The sequence below is a fragment of the Trichoplusia ni genome, chromosome 24 (genome assembly GCF_003590095.1).
Source record: "Trichoplusia ni isolate ovarian cell line Hi5 chromosome 24, tn1, whole genome shotgun sequence".
Taxonomy (NCBI): Eukaryota; Metazoa; Arthropoda; class Insecta; order Lepidoptera; family Noctuidae; genus Trichoplusia; species Trichoplusia ni.
In genome coordinates, this window is record NC_039501.1 from 1,815,942 (window position 1) to 1,833,980 (window position 18,039).

At 35.4% G+C, this 18,039-nt stretch overlaps 2 protein-coding genes across 14 annotated transcripts in view; both read right to left on the minus strand.

The window, feature by feature from the left end:
• The window catches only part of LOC113505160 (MAP/microtubule affinity-regulating kinase 3-like), a 190,263-nt gene that overhangs the window by 54,460 nt on the left and 117,764 nt on the right, over positions 1-18,039 (minus strand). For 12 of the 13 annotated variants that reach the window (XM_026887723.1, XM_026887726.1, XM_026887724.1 and 9 more), the window contains exon 2: positions 10,317-11,246. The exons of the other annotated variant lie outside the window; for it this stretch is intronic. In XM_026887723.1, the coding sequence (XP_026743524.1) occupies positions 10,317-11,120 (804 nt within the window). In that variant the 5' untranslated portion in view covers positions 11,121-11,246. The remainder of the gene's footprint in view (positions 1-10,316; positions 11,247-18,039) is intronic. 13 annotated transcript variants of the gene reach the window in all.
• The window catches only part of LOC113505161, an 86,610-nt gene continuing 79,825 nt past the window's right edge, over positions 11,255-18,039 (minus strand). Inside the window, exon 3 of the mRNA XM_026887738.1 lies at positions 11,255-12,534. Within this exon, the coding sequence (XP_026743539.1) occupies positions 12,478-12,534 (57 nt within the window). The 3' untranslated portion in view covers positions 11,255-12,477. The remainder of the gene's footprint in view (positions 12,535-18,039) is intronic.

The window sequence follows — 18,039 nt, forward strand, 5'->3', positions numbered from 1 at the left end:
TAAGAACTCTAGATAATAATGTGAGCTATTGGATTTAATTGTAACATAAAAAACCCACGGAACCTGACCTACATTTCATTTACATCTTCCTTTGCATAACCCTAACATTTAAATAATTCACAATACAAAACAATCACTCTCAAACTTAACAGAACAACGATCCATAAATAAAAGCTTATCACAAACAAAAAATCAAACGTTCACACAAAAGATTGGACGCATCTGTTACTTGAACTCTTAAACACCACACATGAATAATTTGAAAACCCTATAAATCTCTAGCGTAAACCTAGCCCTAATTAATTACGTATATGAAACCACTCCTTACCCGTTTCCTAGCCATATCACAACACTGAACTATGACAACACCATATTATGACGTAACAGGCGAACAGACGTGCGTCCACAACGGTATTCGGAATACGACTAACGGAAGTATACTGCCAATGGGGTGGAGTACCCGCCGCCCTATATTTCGAGTCGAAAATTAAAACGTCTTACATAAATGCGAATGTCATAGGAAATTGAACTTTGTTGTGATAAGAATAGAGCTGCATTTTCTTTGTGTTTGAGCGTGTGATTCTTAGTTGGAAGGCGCATTTGATGGTGGTTATTGCATTTACCTTAGAAGTTACGTCATTTGGCTCTTACGTCTGAATTATTTGTTTTTGGGTCTCGCTCGGAGAGGGTCCGAGTTGGGCTTTATTAATTTCAACTATTAAGAGTTCCATGTAATAAAAGTTCTAGTAGAATGCATTGGTACATCTGAATGTAATATGAATTTAAAGCGAAGGTAACATCGTTATAGTTTTTTTTTTAATACACCTCATTGTTAAAACCATGAATTAATAATCCACACAAGTAATTACAAACAGCACTTACTATAACAATTTGTAAACGTAACGTAAATTATCGAACTACTACCCTTCCCAAGGTTACACAACCATACAAAACAATTACTTAAGTCGAGGGACCTTCATTGCCAAACATTTGAAATAACACAAACAAAATATTTTAAAAATAAGAACATTGTAGTTGCGGAAGCGAGACAGCGCATAACATCGTATAGAGCAGCATCTCTTTTCCTCATATAAAAGGTCTTGCTATACGGTGGCGGTAGGCGCCCTGTGCAGAATGTTGGTAAGAAAGAAAAATTCCTTGCACAGCTCCGGCAATTTAAATTCCTGGAGCAAAATTATAAATGGTGCACGCTGAGAAAAATTGTACGTTCCCTACGAAGATAAGTTGCTTGTATTTTGTCTAAAGGCTTTTTGAAGATAGACTGGCACAGTTTAATATGACCTATTTTTAAACTTAAGGCGATTTTTTGCATTTTTGCTTTTCTTGTTTATAGGAGAGTGCATCCTTAAATTAAAACTAGGATTTACATTTACATAATAGATTGAAACTACCAACTATTCTATCAAAGTAACTAAAGTAAAAGTAAATATATACTTATCTTAAATCGTAATTCATTGGCAGAAACAGTTTGGTTGGTAAAAGCGAGATAAGCTGAATCGTAACTTTGAAAGTTCCCACTGATTCGGTAAGGTCTCCTTGAGCAATCACTTTTGTTCGACAACCAGTAACGAAACGGTTGCAAAGACTTACTATTAAGCAAAATTATTTAACACAATAATTTAAGTACTATGATCGTAATACAACCATTTAAGGTACACATTTAGCAACATTCATATTTTGGCTTAGTTTTAATTTGGACTAAAATTTATCAGTGAATTAATGAATTTAATACTTTCTCACAAGCTACATACAGCAGGTCTGTCCATGAAAGTGACACGACACATTACTTACAGCGGCATTTCACCTTTACAACGACTTTCAATAAAAACCTAGTGCACGCTGTTATTTTTATTCCTAAGTTTAAACTCACACTCTCCCTACCAATGACTATGCTATACAACAAGCGCAAGATACAACACCTCCACGACATAATGCTTAGGTCTTTTTACCTCAGATATACAATTACTCGTCTCATCACCACAAGTCAGCACATTTTAAGCCATACACCAAACTAAGCGAATAACAAAGTTAGTTTTGCCACCACATCCCGTGGAAACTTGTATCAACTAACTAAGAAGCACATGGTGGCAGTCTCGCGTTCAATATTTCGTACTACATCACAAGTTGCCGCTACAGTCGAGATAACTATGACAAACTTTCGCAACACAGTTCGATATTAATTTGTGAAGATAATTAGACAAAGACTATTAAGGGTGTTTTGGGAAGAGGAATTTGAAGTGAGGATAATGTCTGGTAGTTAATCTTGTGTCTCTAGCGTCAACGTTAAATAGGATAAACATTTCTAGGAAAACTTAGGGTAGACCATTGATCAGAAAAACATTGAGCGGTAGAGAAAAAACTCTAGCATTAAGTTCCTAGAGCGAACTGAAATAGTTCTTAAAAAGGAAAGGAAAAAAACTTGGATTAAAAGGTAAAACGAAAACCTTCCAGTTTAAAACTTATTTAAAAGCCCGTGCATGCCGTGATAGCGACCTACTTCTAGCTTATATTAGACGGGACTACTTAGAAAAACAAACTATTCCCGACATCAATACTTGCTTCTATACTTTCTGTTTGCTATACTTTTCACTCGTGATGTCATACATGCGTAACTTTTAACGTAAATAGATATACTAAGTATACAAAGTATGTTTGTAAGTTTATTCAAGTGGAGTGGCACGTGTTTAGCGGCTCTTAGCGTTTATGGGCTATACGTCTTTGCAACGTTTTGCTAAAAGGCCAGAAGGACGACAAGAAGTATAAATTACTCCTGCTTAAAGAATCGGTCTCATAAAACACAACAAAAATGTTGAGACACACAGCATGAGATTCAACGTCAATTTTTTTTTAAATAGCTTATAAAAGGGGCAAATTCATTTGAATGAATTAGAAATATTTAAGTAGTTTTTCTTCAATATTGTTAACCCAACTATGCCATTGAATAAAACATTTCCAGTTCTTCATATTCAAAATTTGTTCCAATTCAAAATTGAATCTTTTTTCAATTCCTCTTAAAAATGCTCAAGAACCTTTTCATTACAGGTCTAGTGACTCTGGCTAACGAAACTAGCTCACATACACCGACTACTCTCTGAAGTATTGGAGCAACATAACGGGTTCTCCCTACATCTGAACAATTCCATTCCAAAATGCACAGCATGCATTAAGGAGCACTCAATTTGCGTCTTAACACAATTGAGGTGGTGCTCAAAGAGTTGCACGACGCGTATAATCTCGGCAATGGAGCAGCGATGTGGCTTCCATCCCGTACGGCTTCAGTACGTCATCCACAAGCATCGCTAGCGAGATTTACATGTGTCTGGTTGTTAACACACGTTTTTATGTTATGCTAATGTTTTATATTCAATTATGATTATGTTTTTGCTAAATAAACATTACGTTGGTGTAGTCATTATCGGTTTTGTTTTGTCTTTCAGATTTGCGACAGAAAATGGAAACAAAAATTTACAAATTGACAATTAAGAGACAGAATTAGCATTCTACACAATTTTTATATTTTCGATCTTTTTTTCGTCACGAATTGTCTCTTTTCAACATAAAAAGGTAACGTTTTGTTTCTCATTTTCCCCACAATTTATTGAACAGAAAATATAAGACATCCTATCCAGGATCTGACCGCAGTAAACACAGCTTGACCTTGTCAATAAAGCTGCGCAATTTGTTATTATTAGAACTTGAAGTGATTGGTTTTTAATTAGTGATTTTATTAACAGATTACGATGATAATATATTATGTAGATATTTAATAATATAATTGATTAATAAGAATTGACAGTTGATTGAAAATTGTAAAATTACTTTGGGTTACAGGAACCTCAAACATTACACCTACCGTGATTCAATATCATTCAAATTTAACAGCAAAAGTATTCCTAAACGATTTGCACAACATTTGCATGGAAAAACGTTCAGAATTTCACTCGAAATAAAATATTCAAGTACACGTAGAGAACCGAAGGGATTCGTGACAGTTAACTTGAACAGGCTTCGGGAGGAAAACTTTTTGTAAAAGAAAAAAGAAATCATAAATATCTTTTGTATATGTCTGCCTATTGTACCTACCTGAAACCTTGTTCAAAACTCTTAATTAAGAAATAAACCTTAATTATACTTTTTAATGTCTTAAAAGAATGTTGTTTCAAATTTTGTACCAAAGGGTGTGTACAAAGGAACCAAAAGAAGTAAAGGTCAGGCCTTATGAATTTAAATAGGTGACAAAAATATCAAATAGTATTAAAAGGAAAAGCATAAAACTGCAATTTTAATTAAGAGTTTCCTGTATTGTCCATCCTTTGCTTCAAGTTTTTTTTCAGTTTGGTAAAACCTTTTTCTTTGCCTTTAGATAGTCGTTCACTAAGTTAAGGGTAGGTTCAGGTGAACTCCTAATATCATTATACAAGGTGCTATACCTTACGTATAAACTAATAAACGTTTTAATAACATGTGCGAGAAACTTAAACGATAGATTATTTTATACAGGCAAGGGAGAAGAAATTGAACTACGTAAAAGTTTACCGAGATTAAAGTAACACACGATAAAAAAGAGCTGCAAAACTGCTTTTAATTACGTTACACTATATCAAGGAGGCAAGGACTTCTCAAACTAAAAAGTGTGAAGAAAATAGTTCAGTATATGGTCTAGAGGGCTTTACCAGCACTTCTTAACGTAATATAATTGCAGTTGTGGAAGAGAGACGCGACTCCAAGGCGTGTAGAACGATTTCTTGCTTCGACAAAAGCAACAATCCTACTATTCCTACTATGTATATGATATTACATATAAACGTGAAAGTTTATTTATATGGATGGATGTTTGTTCCTCTTACATGTAAACACCACTGAACGGATTTAAACGAAACTTGGTTCACAGTTTCCAATCGGGATTAGCACATAGGATAGCTTTATCTCGATTTTATGTTCCCTTTTATGTTTATTTGGTATATATTTGAGCTACTGAAAGAGTGATACCGCCCTATGACCTGCTTCTTCTGTCACGCTTCCACTAGTGCAAACAATATTACTTAACGACGTGGCCATAACCGAAAAGTTGTTCGAACGTCGAAATTTCGTAAACTCCGAAAGCAAAATCGTTGTAAAACTAAAACTACTAAAAGTCTAAAACACGTACCAAAAAGTGTTTCAAGTTTACGATGGCGTATAAGGCAAGTTCCGTGGCTCGAAGCCAAACGTTTTCAACCCATATCGGAACAATGTAGGCACGTCCTAGTTTTACAAGCCGCACCTATTTACGTAGCCATGTAAAGAGTATAACTCGAATCAATAGTATTGTTGCTCTGGTGTAGTTTGCAGTTTAGTATAGATTAAATAGGGATTTATTGCATATAAACTATTTTATTTTATAAATATTCGATATCAGTAAGTCCTTTTTGAACTACCAGAGTGCACAGCAGACTCAAATCTCTCAATAATTTGTACATTAACAGAGAATGCATTCAACGCAACCATTACTCCTAACTTCTGTAAGTTTAATACATTTGAAGCGCATGTAGATTTTTTCAACTCTTGCTCGGTAGAAAATCATCAATCAACCTTAAGTCTGATCAAAATGTTTATTTAAATAGAATTCCAGGCACCTTCAAGATTATCTTGTAATCATTCAACCAAGATTCCCTCCTCATCGATTACTTTATCACAACTCTTATATCACAGCAACCACATGCAGATACATAGGTATCGTGTGAGCTTGCCCACAGCCGGCACGCGTGGGTGATGCAGCGGTGCCATTAATAACTTAGCATTACATTAATAATATATCGCAACATGAATCCAAATCCAAACCCAGTACTGAAAGCTCTTAGCTATACATATGTGAGGGAGATAGCACGCTGTATCAGCCATAGCGCTATTTCGCTCACACAGTTGCATGGTAAGTAGCTCTCAGAACTCATTGTTAGCACGCTGCTGGTATATTTGACTTCAGAATTGAATTTAAATATTCAATGGCTTTTTACATTGGTACCTATTCTTTAACTTGATTTAAATAATGTAATTTAAATAATGATTTAAATAATAATAATATAATAATAATATAATAATAAACTTTTAATTTTAATTCGGATTTCACGTGGGTGTTTTCGTTATGAAATGTAATTTCTTACGTTATACACTTATGATATAAGTTAGATTATCAAATAAGTACATGTTGTCAGGAATCTGGCACATCGTGTAATATACAATTTAATCAATGCAACAATATTCGTTACTGTTTACAATTTTATATGAAGGATTTCATAAATTGATGTTTTGCAGTGTTTGTAATCGTAAATGTATATAATAAATACTTATTTAGTACTGTATGTATTTATTATAAACTGGCTAGACTGCTAGATTGCCTTCACACGAGATAATTGAAATCGACATGTTGATTTATTATAATCTTCTATTAATGCCAAAGTATTACAACGCCTTTTAAATATACTTTGATAACTACCAATACATGGTCATCAAATATATTAAATGTAAAACATCAATGACATTGAGGTACACAAAAATCGTCTGTATTTTTAATTTATTTTTTTCAGTTAGTACAGATACAGAAAAATACAAAGTTAATAATAAGAAATAAGATTAATGTGTCGTTAAGACTGTAAAATAAATGAAATGAATATTACCAACACAACTGTTTGAAACTACAACTTATCCTATAACAATCCCTTATTGCATCAACTATTATTATTACGGTAATCATTATTAATACCGTATCCAATACCAAATACATCGAAGTATGTCGCAACATTAACAAACAGCACAATTACGGCACTATAAATAATAAATCGCAATCTGTACAATAATAACATGTATTAGAATATTAAGTAAATGCACATAAATTAATAGTTACAGTGACAGGCCCCGAGGCAGAGTTAGCTACAGACGTTCACTTAACTGTTGCAAGTTATTAACTATATCTATTAGATATTATAAAGGGGCAATGCTGAGAGAGGTATATACCCTTCTCGTCATGACATAAGCTTAGATAAAACACAAACCTATTTATGACGAGCGGTTTGTGAGGGTTAAGTTACAAGACCTACTCAAATAGATCCATTAAAATAACAGCTTAAACACCCACACATAAAAACCGCTAAATCACGTTAAATAACGCGCCAAAATTCTGATGATTTCGTGCAAAAGAGAATAAAACCAGCGAATTCTTTTGAAGCTTCATTAAATTTGGGCCATAACAAACCTTGGATAATAGAAATTCCGCGTTGAACTTTCATCATTCATTCATCGTTGGAAATGAAAATTAATAAACCATAATGGGGAGTGAGTGAGGGTATTCCGGTTGAATCGAAGACGCCCAATCTTTCACGATCACCTCTTGAAAGCATAACTTTTGCAATTGTAGAAGCAAGATGGCATCACTTGATGGAGTGACTTAGTGTAGCGACGCCTCGCTTCCACAGTGCCAACACTCTAGTTTAGTGGCGTGGCAAGTTTAATTTACAAATGTTGTTGTTTTCAGGAACTCGTCGAGCATTTCGTCGAAGCAATAAAATAATCGCCGGTATTATTGGAAGAAATCTCCGGTCTTACGCGGCTCCATTGATTTCCGTCCGTTGAAAACGTTTCTTAGTACCATGAATAAGTGAATGGGTGCTTATGTAAATGTATCGAGTTGTTTGAGTCAGTTTTATCATGCACGGAAACAAACAGTAGCGGATCCATTGGATAACATTTAACATTGATTAGTAATCAGTGAGGTTTACAGCTATCTAATTCATAACATAGGTCATTAGGAACACAGAGTGTCTACGATTAATGCATGCAAGTTGCCATGTCAAGGCTTTGGATTGATCGTTTGTGTATCGACCGACCTACTTAATGTCACTATGATAACTAGACTCCTCCTTTTATTCTATAGCCTTCAGTTCAGTGTCTTTTTTCAAGTTATTTTTAGAACAATATGCTTGCAATTTAAATCGCCTAAAATGTAATTAAAATTTTGTGTACCCATGTAGAGATCAGGTAACGCAAAACGAATGTTTGTATGCTAATTGTTTTGCTATCTTTTAGAGCGTACTCGTACCAAATCTCATTGAATTTGTTTGTGGCCAGAAAGTATACTTTTTGAAAATTGTTTGCTTTAAAACTCTATACAAAACATTGTATATTTTGAAAAAAAAACCTTTTTTTTGATAGTATCTAGCAGACTAGGTAATTGTGCTCATCGGTTGACCGCGTTAAGTTCAAAGAAATAGCATGTTTCTTTTCACATGTTTACGGTAATTAATTTGCACAAAAAAATTTACAAACTATATTAATGTGTAAGTTACACCGACAGTCAACACGAATGCTCGCGCTTCCTCGCTTGCCGCTGTAAAATGGTAATTACAAGAAACGATACGGTTCCGCACACCATATTAACTATTAAGCATTTGCTTAGAAACTTGTACTAATCGCATATCATGTACCGTGTAAGCGTTAATATCATCTTTATTCCAAAGTGCTAAGGTTGAATTTTGAATATCGTAGTAACTTCTGTCATTCGGCCGATTGTGCCTGATTATCATTCGTATTGTGTTCGGAATGTCTGGACGTGACCTTGGAATTGTTGAGATTTTTGCGTTTTCGTTATATTTAAAAACCTGTATTGTTAGCGCGCGTCTGAGATTTATGTTCTAACTCTAAGATAGGCTACCAAGTTTGCGAGACCTAACTTAGGAAGATTTTTGTTTTCAGTAGCGGGTTTTAGATTAACGTCTGCTACGAGATTATACGTTGTATTGTAATAAACGGAATTTAAGCAAATCCCAAATAGTCAAAAATTTAAATTAACGGTAAAATTTATAATCGCGGTCTAAATATTTTTATAGTTTTATTGTACCACTAGTCGCACCCGGTCCATCTTTTCTAACAATCATATTTAGTAAGATAATGTTGCTTTTCAAATATCGTATCAAGAGTTTTGCTATATTGATACCCTAGTACTTTCTAATGATATCTAGAAAGTATAGGCATTAATCCACACTTTCAACACTGATGAGAGAAAATCTAAATTGTATGCTTTTTACTTACTTGTCTTCTTCGACCAAAACCGGGATAATATTCGTGTATTAATATGGGGAACTGTGCTTACCTGTGAAAAAGAATAAAAACAAACAATAAGTAAAGATTTAAATGTGAATTTCGAAAGTTTCTCTAGTAATAAATGTAAAGTGAATGCAACACTTTTGTCTGAAATCGTTAAATTCGTAAACTTAGCTGTTAACGTTTTACTACGTGAATAACATAAAAGTTAACATGGTTTACGGTTGTACTGAAACGTGTCAACAAATTGTTGGAACATACTTTTAGTTAATCATATTTTGAATGTATTTTTATAATTACATCTTTACCAACTGTACCTATATTTACTTTAGCCAAACATTTAAAAAGTCAAAAGTTAAAACTGAACCAATTTTCAGAGACCTTTTTACTTTTAACTAGTTTAGTTTGACGTCACATTTCCTTCAAGCAACTTATATAACAGCGAAAACATTTATCTTCGACTTAATAATCGATGTTTGTGTTTCAAACTATCGTGCGGGCTTTGATATAGTGTTTGTGACGTCATACGTCGACTTTGTACGCCACGCGCCATGTGTTACAAATTGACTTTTTCACAGCAGGTAAAAGGAATAACGTAGTTATACGAAGTATAGGAACGTGTAGGTATAATACGTATATGAAAAGAGATTTCACACATACGTATTCTGTTAGTAATCAAATTTTTACTACCTTAGTAACAAAAACATGGTTTTCTTTTGTATAAAAAAGAATTTGTTTAAGAAATTTATTGAGTTGAATTTTTAACAGTACTTTAGACTGAAACTTCATCACAAAATTCTGATTATATGAAGAGTGTTTAATTCTAGTCACTACAAAACCTACGTATAATCTTATAACAAACAGTGTCCTTGTAAACATTACGCAAGAAAGTGTGAATGATATAGAATTACGAGGCAACCGGTATTACCAAATCCATAATGCGATTGGAAACATTTGTGTGGGCATCAAACACATTTAACGTCACACAAACGTGTATAAAAGCTGCGAATGATTTGTGTATCATAAAAACGTGTACGTTTACAAGTATTTACAAGCTACTCTATACTTAGGATCGTAAAACACGTTTATATTACGACGGCATAAGAAAAGAAAACATTTTTGTAGAAAAACTGTTCTTTGATTTGACCACAGCGTTTGATACTGTTGACATCAAAGATAAAACATTTATAGACGTCCACAATACTCAATGGAAACGTGATTACCTGAGAAGATCTAAGTGTAATGGGAGATGTGGGTGCTCTCGGGGACGGTGGGTCCACCCTGTGTTCAGCCAAGACTCTGTGCTCATGTTTCCCGGTCACAGAATTTTTGACCCTCTCCATTCTTGCTTGTATCGCCTTTCTCGAGATAACTTTAGTCTTCTCTTCTTTGTTACCGCCATCAGCCAGTTTTCTCATAAGCCTGGCTGTAGCAGCAACAGACTGTTGGGTATCGGAATTCGTTCTCGCTAATCGTGTGGCGGGCCGTGCTACTGGAGCGGTACCTCCAGTACTGCTTCGAGTACTCTCGTTCCTGTTGAAGGGCACCACATCGTGCTCTGTATCGGAATCCGCTGGGAGATACCCTCCGCCGCCTACAGACGAGACTCCTGTACGTAACAGATTCTCGTGTTCGGCGTATCGGACTCTTTCGTCGACTGCGACTGTGCCATTTTGGGCTCGCTCCAGGCCTCTTTCCATTTCACCGATTTGTCTTTCAAGCTTACGCAAAACGTCGTCGGACGGAGGCAAGGGCGCGGCATCATCGGGTGGTTCCGGGGCTTGGAACGATTTGAGATGGATGGGATGAGCTCGGTTAATTTCGAGTCGCTTCGGAGCTATCCCTGAAGATGTTACTTCGTATTGTGTTCGCTGTGCTTGCGAAGTTCTCTCAAGCATGGCTAGGGACACCGGTGAGGGTGGTGGTGCCCCGTTCACAGCAGGTTCCTGGCCTTCCGGGGCGGGAGACACCCTCGGTGCCCTGAAGCTCTTTCGCATGAAATCTTCTCGTGTTAATTTCCTCTCCATTTTAGACTGAGGTCATTTCACTGGTATTATCACTAGGTTTTTAGTGCATACTAAAAGTTACGTCTATCACAGTTACTGTATCACTTTAAGTACTATTTATAATTTTGTATGAAGGTATGTAAAAATCTGTAAAGGAACAAATAGTTAAATACGATTGCTACCTTAGCATATTGGTACGCCCCTACAGTGTTAGATAAGATAACCTACGAAATGTATCAATGGCATCGAAATATATCTGCGTTTGCCCTAAATACCAGAACTGGACGCTATCGATAGAGAATGTTACGCATGCATAGACTGAGGTTATAGAATGAGTGAGAATCAATCGATAGTCTGGCCATGACGTCAGTTAAACAATCGCATATAATATTTATGCCTAATGGATAACCGATCAACCACCTTCAAAAAGGTGACGTGAATGTTTTCGATTTGCTGAATAATTAATATCGAAGTGAGTACTGAAAGACAACGGACTTCAAGAATCATAAACCATGCCTCAGTGACACGAAAGAAAATTCAATGTAAAACCAAAACAGAATAGCAAAACCAGTAGAAAACAAGAATGTATACAAAACGTAAATTCTCGGCCACAATTCCTTAAAGCAACCAGTTACTCAACGTGACTAAAGTAATAAACCCTACCCAATACCTGTTAAAGGTCACAGTTGTAAATACTATCGTAATCGTAAGCTCGTTCTAACTGAATTACTTCTTGAATATACGAAAACTGCTTTCGAAACGAGAAGATAGAATTAAAATTCGATTGCCTGTACTTTGCTCGACAGTTCAACTGACTAGTGTAGCGTTACTGTAGAATCATGTACTGATACCGGTAGCCCATGCCGCTTAACGACAAGTGTGATTATATTATCATTAGAACCAGTACGTTGATAAGAACTTTCTTCAAGAACGGTGTGCCGTGTGACGTTGATTCGATATCTAATTTGTCACAAAGTAGTTAGTTGTGGGTAATACGGCATTTCGTTTTATATGTCCATGTATTACTGGTTTCGTGATAGTGAACCACGAATAGGTATAATTGTGTGTGAGCAAAGCTGCTTTCAAGGACGAAGAAATTAGTTTCTTCGAAACTAAAGTATTTACATTTATAAATAGTCAAGGTCAAGAAACGATTCCTAGAGCCACTGTATTATGCAAATCGGTATAGACAGAAACGAAATTAGCTATCAAGTCTGTAATTCAAAGTGAACCGAACGAGATAATACTTCAGGTCTTTACAAAGCTCAATAACTCATCGTTAGCAGAAATTATCTCGAATGCAAATAGCATAACTGATCTCATTTCCATTTACAAAGTAGGAACAGTTTCCGAGAACCGAGAGGAATGCAAAACACTCCTATGATAGAAACATTCCGTTGTACGGCGGCTGAGCGAGACAGCGAACAAAGTCCATCTGGAAAGAAAGAGACGGGATATTGTTAGTTAAAGAAACACGGTGCATCGTTCACCATAACCCTTGTAGCGACACAAAGCTGCGGCGGTCTGAAAGAGAGGCAAACACCATCACCTGAACACTTGAGTCAACACACATGAAGCTAGACGACACAATACGTACATCGGTGGCACTAATAAAAGTACGTTCAACTTCGATCATAACGTGTTTTGTTTTTAAGGTCACCATCATGAATTACGATGCCTTCGAGGCTTTTAATACTTTTACGGATACAAATTTGTTTATAATACAGTACTCAATGAATTTTACGTAAATCAGATTGGTTAAGGTCATTTAGTAGTTTGGAACTTTGGATACGTTGGATTCATTAAACGAACATCTGTTTCCACGTATCCTTTAAAAATCCCAATGAACTTGATTATACAAGTGTTAAATGCGAATTCTGAGAATATTGAATAAAAGTATACAATAGTTTACATTGCCGAAACGGACGAAAGTCACGTTTTTAGGAATACCGACACAAAAAATATTAAAGCAATAGTTTTTAAAAGAGATGGTGCTATATAAGAACATAGCTTCATTATTTTCTTTGATTACAAGATTGAGGTTGGACAATAGGACAAGAAAATGAAATACAATCGAGTCCTTGGAGCTAAGTCACGACTGTACGACATATGGCGACCGAAAAGTCTATGAGTCAGATTTCGCGAGTTAATACATACGTGTAATGCTGTGATAAATGTCACACGTGAATGATTGAGACAATATAATGCCGTGCTTAAACTGACAATGCAATTTATTTACATCTTAATACGTAAACAGGTGTATTTAGCAGTTGTAACTTCGGATGACCCGATTACTAATTATACCAGCCTGTACATGTACCTACATTTTATATGTGGGTCAAAAGGAGTTTTTATTATTTTATTAAAACATAACCTATTTAAGAAATGTGCGACGATTGTTTATTAGAAATATCATTTTGAAACCTTCCTTGTGCAATCACAGTTACTTGTTTAAATTATGAAATCGCGGTACAAACTTTCAGGAGAATTTGATGAAATGTAAATTATACTTTAAGTAGAATGTTACAGAACATATAATGTAACATTTGTGAATCACGTGTTACTTTAGATCTGAATATAATTGCAGTGCTTATGTCTATTTTGTTAGTTTTCTTATGAGTCACTTCGTCGTATTTATAAAGGCAAACAATACGTACAAGTTTTTGTTTCTTTAGCACTGTTTACCAGTCTAATACCTAAAATTTTACTATAAAACTTTATTATTCGATATTATTGTGTAAATTATATATTGAATAATGTTAAATAAATAAAAAACATGCCTTATTTATCTCGAATGACGTCCAAGACGAGAATCAAGGCAGGATTTCAGCGGAAACTGAACTAAGCAAACAAAAGTCAAAAATAAAATCGTCTATCTTCAGCTGAAATCGCAAATAATATTGCAAAGGTAAACATTCCATTCAGCCAGTGTTGTTAGTTGTTATATTTATCGTCTAAACTCCGAAATAGTTCAAACGCAGCTAAAATTAGCCGGGGATTAATCTTAATCTATTTTTAAGGCTGTGTTGAACTTGGCAGGCGCGTTGTTATACGTAGTTTTTGGGGTTCGAGACCTTGACAAGTATTTTAGTTTTCGCTGACATCAATAGTTACATTGATGTTAATGATATTGGATTAAATAATGAAATACATAAGTACCTTTAGCTTTTAAGAAGCATTAAGTGCACAAATATGATTCCTAATTCAAAATCCAATAACATAACTTGATTGAAGACTCCAAGATTTAATAAATCTATTTGTTAAGCACGTAGTCATGAAGTCTCAATATATATTTCGTTCCAAATCCATAAAGATTTGAAAACTAATCGCCACGAGTTACTCGCAACAAGTTCAAACCAATAGTTCGTAAACTTATAACGACGTCTCGTTGTACACTGGCATTAAAGTTCACCTTGCCTTCGTAAAGACCGAGCGTGAGATATTCAGCATTCAGACCAACATTTCTCGAAGTATTTTCAAAGTCTGAGTGGTAATTAGAGTTGGGAATACTTTTGAACTTAGATCTCAGAAGTCCCTTATTCGGGAATTTTAGTTCGATAGTTCTAAAGCTTTGTAAGCTGGGATTAAATGAAATTTATAGTCTTTTTTTTAATGTACTTTGAGTATACAGCAGCTAAGTACCTCAAGCCTGCATCTCAGGTTGCCTAGCTTGAAATAACTGTACGTAATTCAACTCTTTGTGAACGAATGCAGAATTAACATGTTCAGTTTGCTTAGCTCCTATTCTGTTGGTATAAGAGACATATTAGTTGAGCAGGGGTGGTTTTAAATTGGTATTCATGGACCGCAAGCTTCCGCCATTGTGCTGGTATCTGCTTGCATGGAACTGTAGAGTTCTATTCTTATAATGTGTGGGGCTGTACACAATTGCAGGCTAGCTGTTTTGATTTTCGCATTTGATAGTCAGGTGTTTTCTGTGTAACGGTGCCTAATTAAAAGTCCAAAAAAATGGATACGAATGAAAATCATATGCTTTTGTGTTCTGAGAGTATTCAATGCCACTGTTGATAAGAAGACAACATTGTTCACATAAAGAGCTTAAATTACATAAGGAGTACAGATTTCGTTTACATTCTCACAGGCTAAGTAGCTCATTAAAAAAACAAACTTACTAACCTGTAAAATTCATAAAATGTTAAGAGAAAATTAAAAATAAAACGACTTGAAACGCAACTGAAATGTTAATACCTAGACGGTTGAATTATAACACGGAGTACCTTTCAGAGGGTGGGGAGGTCCACTCGAGACCAAACGCTGTATGCTAATGATTGCATTGTGAGAGGCAAAAACATCGCACACCGAAGTTATGGCAGTTGGTAGACAGTTGCGGTTTGTACACGAAAAGTTGCTTTTTATTAATTTAAAAGTTGGATACAGTTCCATTTTACGTTTTCCGCTTTTTAATGTGCGGTCGGTTTCTATGGCAATTGATGAATAACGAGCGTAGAAAAAAAAATAGCATGGTATATTTGAATTGTTAAATGAGCATACTAATGTAAGTAACTACGATAATAATATTATTTCTAACGTTATAGAAGCTAGACGTCAGCCAAAATCGTTCCTACCAAGTATAACTGATCTAATAAACTCGGTAATCAAATCAAAGTCTCGGTGTTCGCACTTACAAAACGTTCCAATCAGACAGATTCAATTAAATTACGTAACATATCCTCCGCTACCAACTAGAATGTCAAAATTTGTCGACCTATTAGTATAACGCGGATGAACAGACAAGCCTAACCATACATAGTTGGTTAACTGCGGTTAAAGTTGTAAATCCAACCTACGCTAATCTATGTTTAGGTGTCCTTTGAGTTAATCCGGTAGAGGCGACACTAAACTTGTATTAATATCACATTGTATTACAAATACAATGTTGGAACGTCTCTGTTCATAGTTGTACATTTTCTGAAAGCGGTTGGAACCTCTTAACCCGACCTAAATCTCAGTCTTTGGCCGCTCACAATTTCGAACGTAATATTTACGTCACACATAACTTGCAGGCACAAACAAAAGCTTTATAGCTAAAGAGGAAAGCTTTCTCACATTCAATGGACTCCATATAATCAATGATAAACCGGTAGTAAAATGAAGATACTAAGCTGGATGAAGTGCTACTTCACATTTTCGCGTTAGCGATAAATTTTCAGTTCGCTCTCTAAATTTGCATAATTTATGGAATGCAGCGCGTGCTAGACGTGCTAAAGAGATTTATTTTTCGTTCAAAATATTTATTAAAAGATAGAGCAAATATGAAAATCGTTTGTCAGCTAGGTAATTAGCAATGAGTGAGTCATTGCTAAGATTGCTGTACTAAGTTCCCACGAAGGTAACTGTAAGTAACATAACAATGCAAAAAGTGTTGCGTGCGCATAAAATCATGGCAAAGATTGGATCACATTAACGATCCTATAATGATATAAATACATGGACATCATGACAAAGTATCATTTTCTTTTTAAATCAAATTAAATACATAAACTTGGTGTACAATGTACATATGTTTCCAGAACCTAACCCTTCTAAACATAAGTATTTTGCAGCCATTTTTGGTGCGTACTTAATCCATTTCAGGAACATTCTTAAAGAGCCTTAAATGGCCGATTAAATCATGACAATACAAAACGCTGTCAACAGGATCTCAAAACGGTTAGTACTTTAAAAAAAATGACAGAAAAAAACAATGGTGTACTAACAAAAAACAAGAACGAACCGGTCCCGAGCGTTTAAACTAAATAGTCGAGCGGCTGTGACTCATCGTGTGTAGCGAATTCGCGAGACGATCTGCCAACAGAACATGTTTCATACGTATTTGGATAAAGTTTTGAAACATATTTTGTAATTGCGAACAATTTGTACGAACATGGAGTTGGATACCATAAGTAGTCGATATCAAACTGTAATGTGTGTATTCGTAGAACGACATAATCTTGCGTCAGATCGTTTAGAAATAACAGAAGCATGACACTACAAAAATGTTCGAATAAAAATCTGATCGATCCAACCGTACATGGGGCATATGTTGATACTTAATAGACGAAAAATTGGCAGATGTAATAACCAGATGTCTGACAGCCACAGTAGACTGATGACATGATTTAGATACTGGAAGCACTTCTTTATGTGGTCCAAACATAACTGATCGATAGACAGATGTTGTGAATAAAGCTGTTAACGTAACAAAAACTGGAGATGAAGATGGAAGTACTGAATATTTTGATGAATGTTGAGCAAGAGTTCTTAATTTGGCAGAGTCGTTAATGATGGGTTATCGACAGATGTTGTTCCACCTGGCGCACGTTAGCAAGTCGGCTGACGACGCTGAAGGTACACACGAGTAGCTTGACGACCCCGTCACAGCGGTCGATGCTTTCGTCACAGTGGATGGAGCAAGTAACAAGAAGCGACGAGCAAAATATTATGCGTTTCTTTATGAACAGAAAGTAGTTGACTTGTGTTTTGTGACAAGATGTCATGTGAAAGTTTCTATATCAAGAAAACAGTGGTTGTATACCGTGATCATTATAGAACCTTAAAGGGAGTTCAAAATTTCCAACTTTACTGCGATAAATACGTACAGTCGCACCAACGCAAAACCAAATCGCTATATTCTGTAATTTTATACCACGTAATGCGTATGCGTCGAAGCATGACTCACGAACGTCGAACTAAGAGTCATTTCCCCTCTCTTTCTAAACGAGTATTATGTATTGCCATTTCGCTCCCGCACAAGCAAAGGCCTCGTCAAGTAATACGTGAATTTGGTCGATTAGATAAAACTAGTTTGCCGGTTTATCGATAGCTAGTGCAATGATTCCACGAATGGAAGATTGAATGGTTAGCCATTGTAATATCGGAGCTAAATAAGGCAATATTTTATAGGAAAGTGCTCGTACATTGTTTTAATAGACGAGATTCG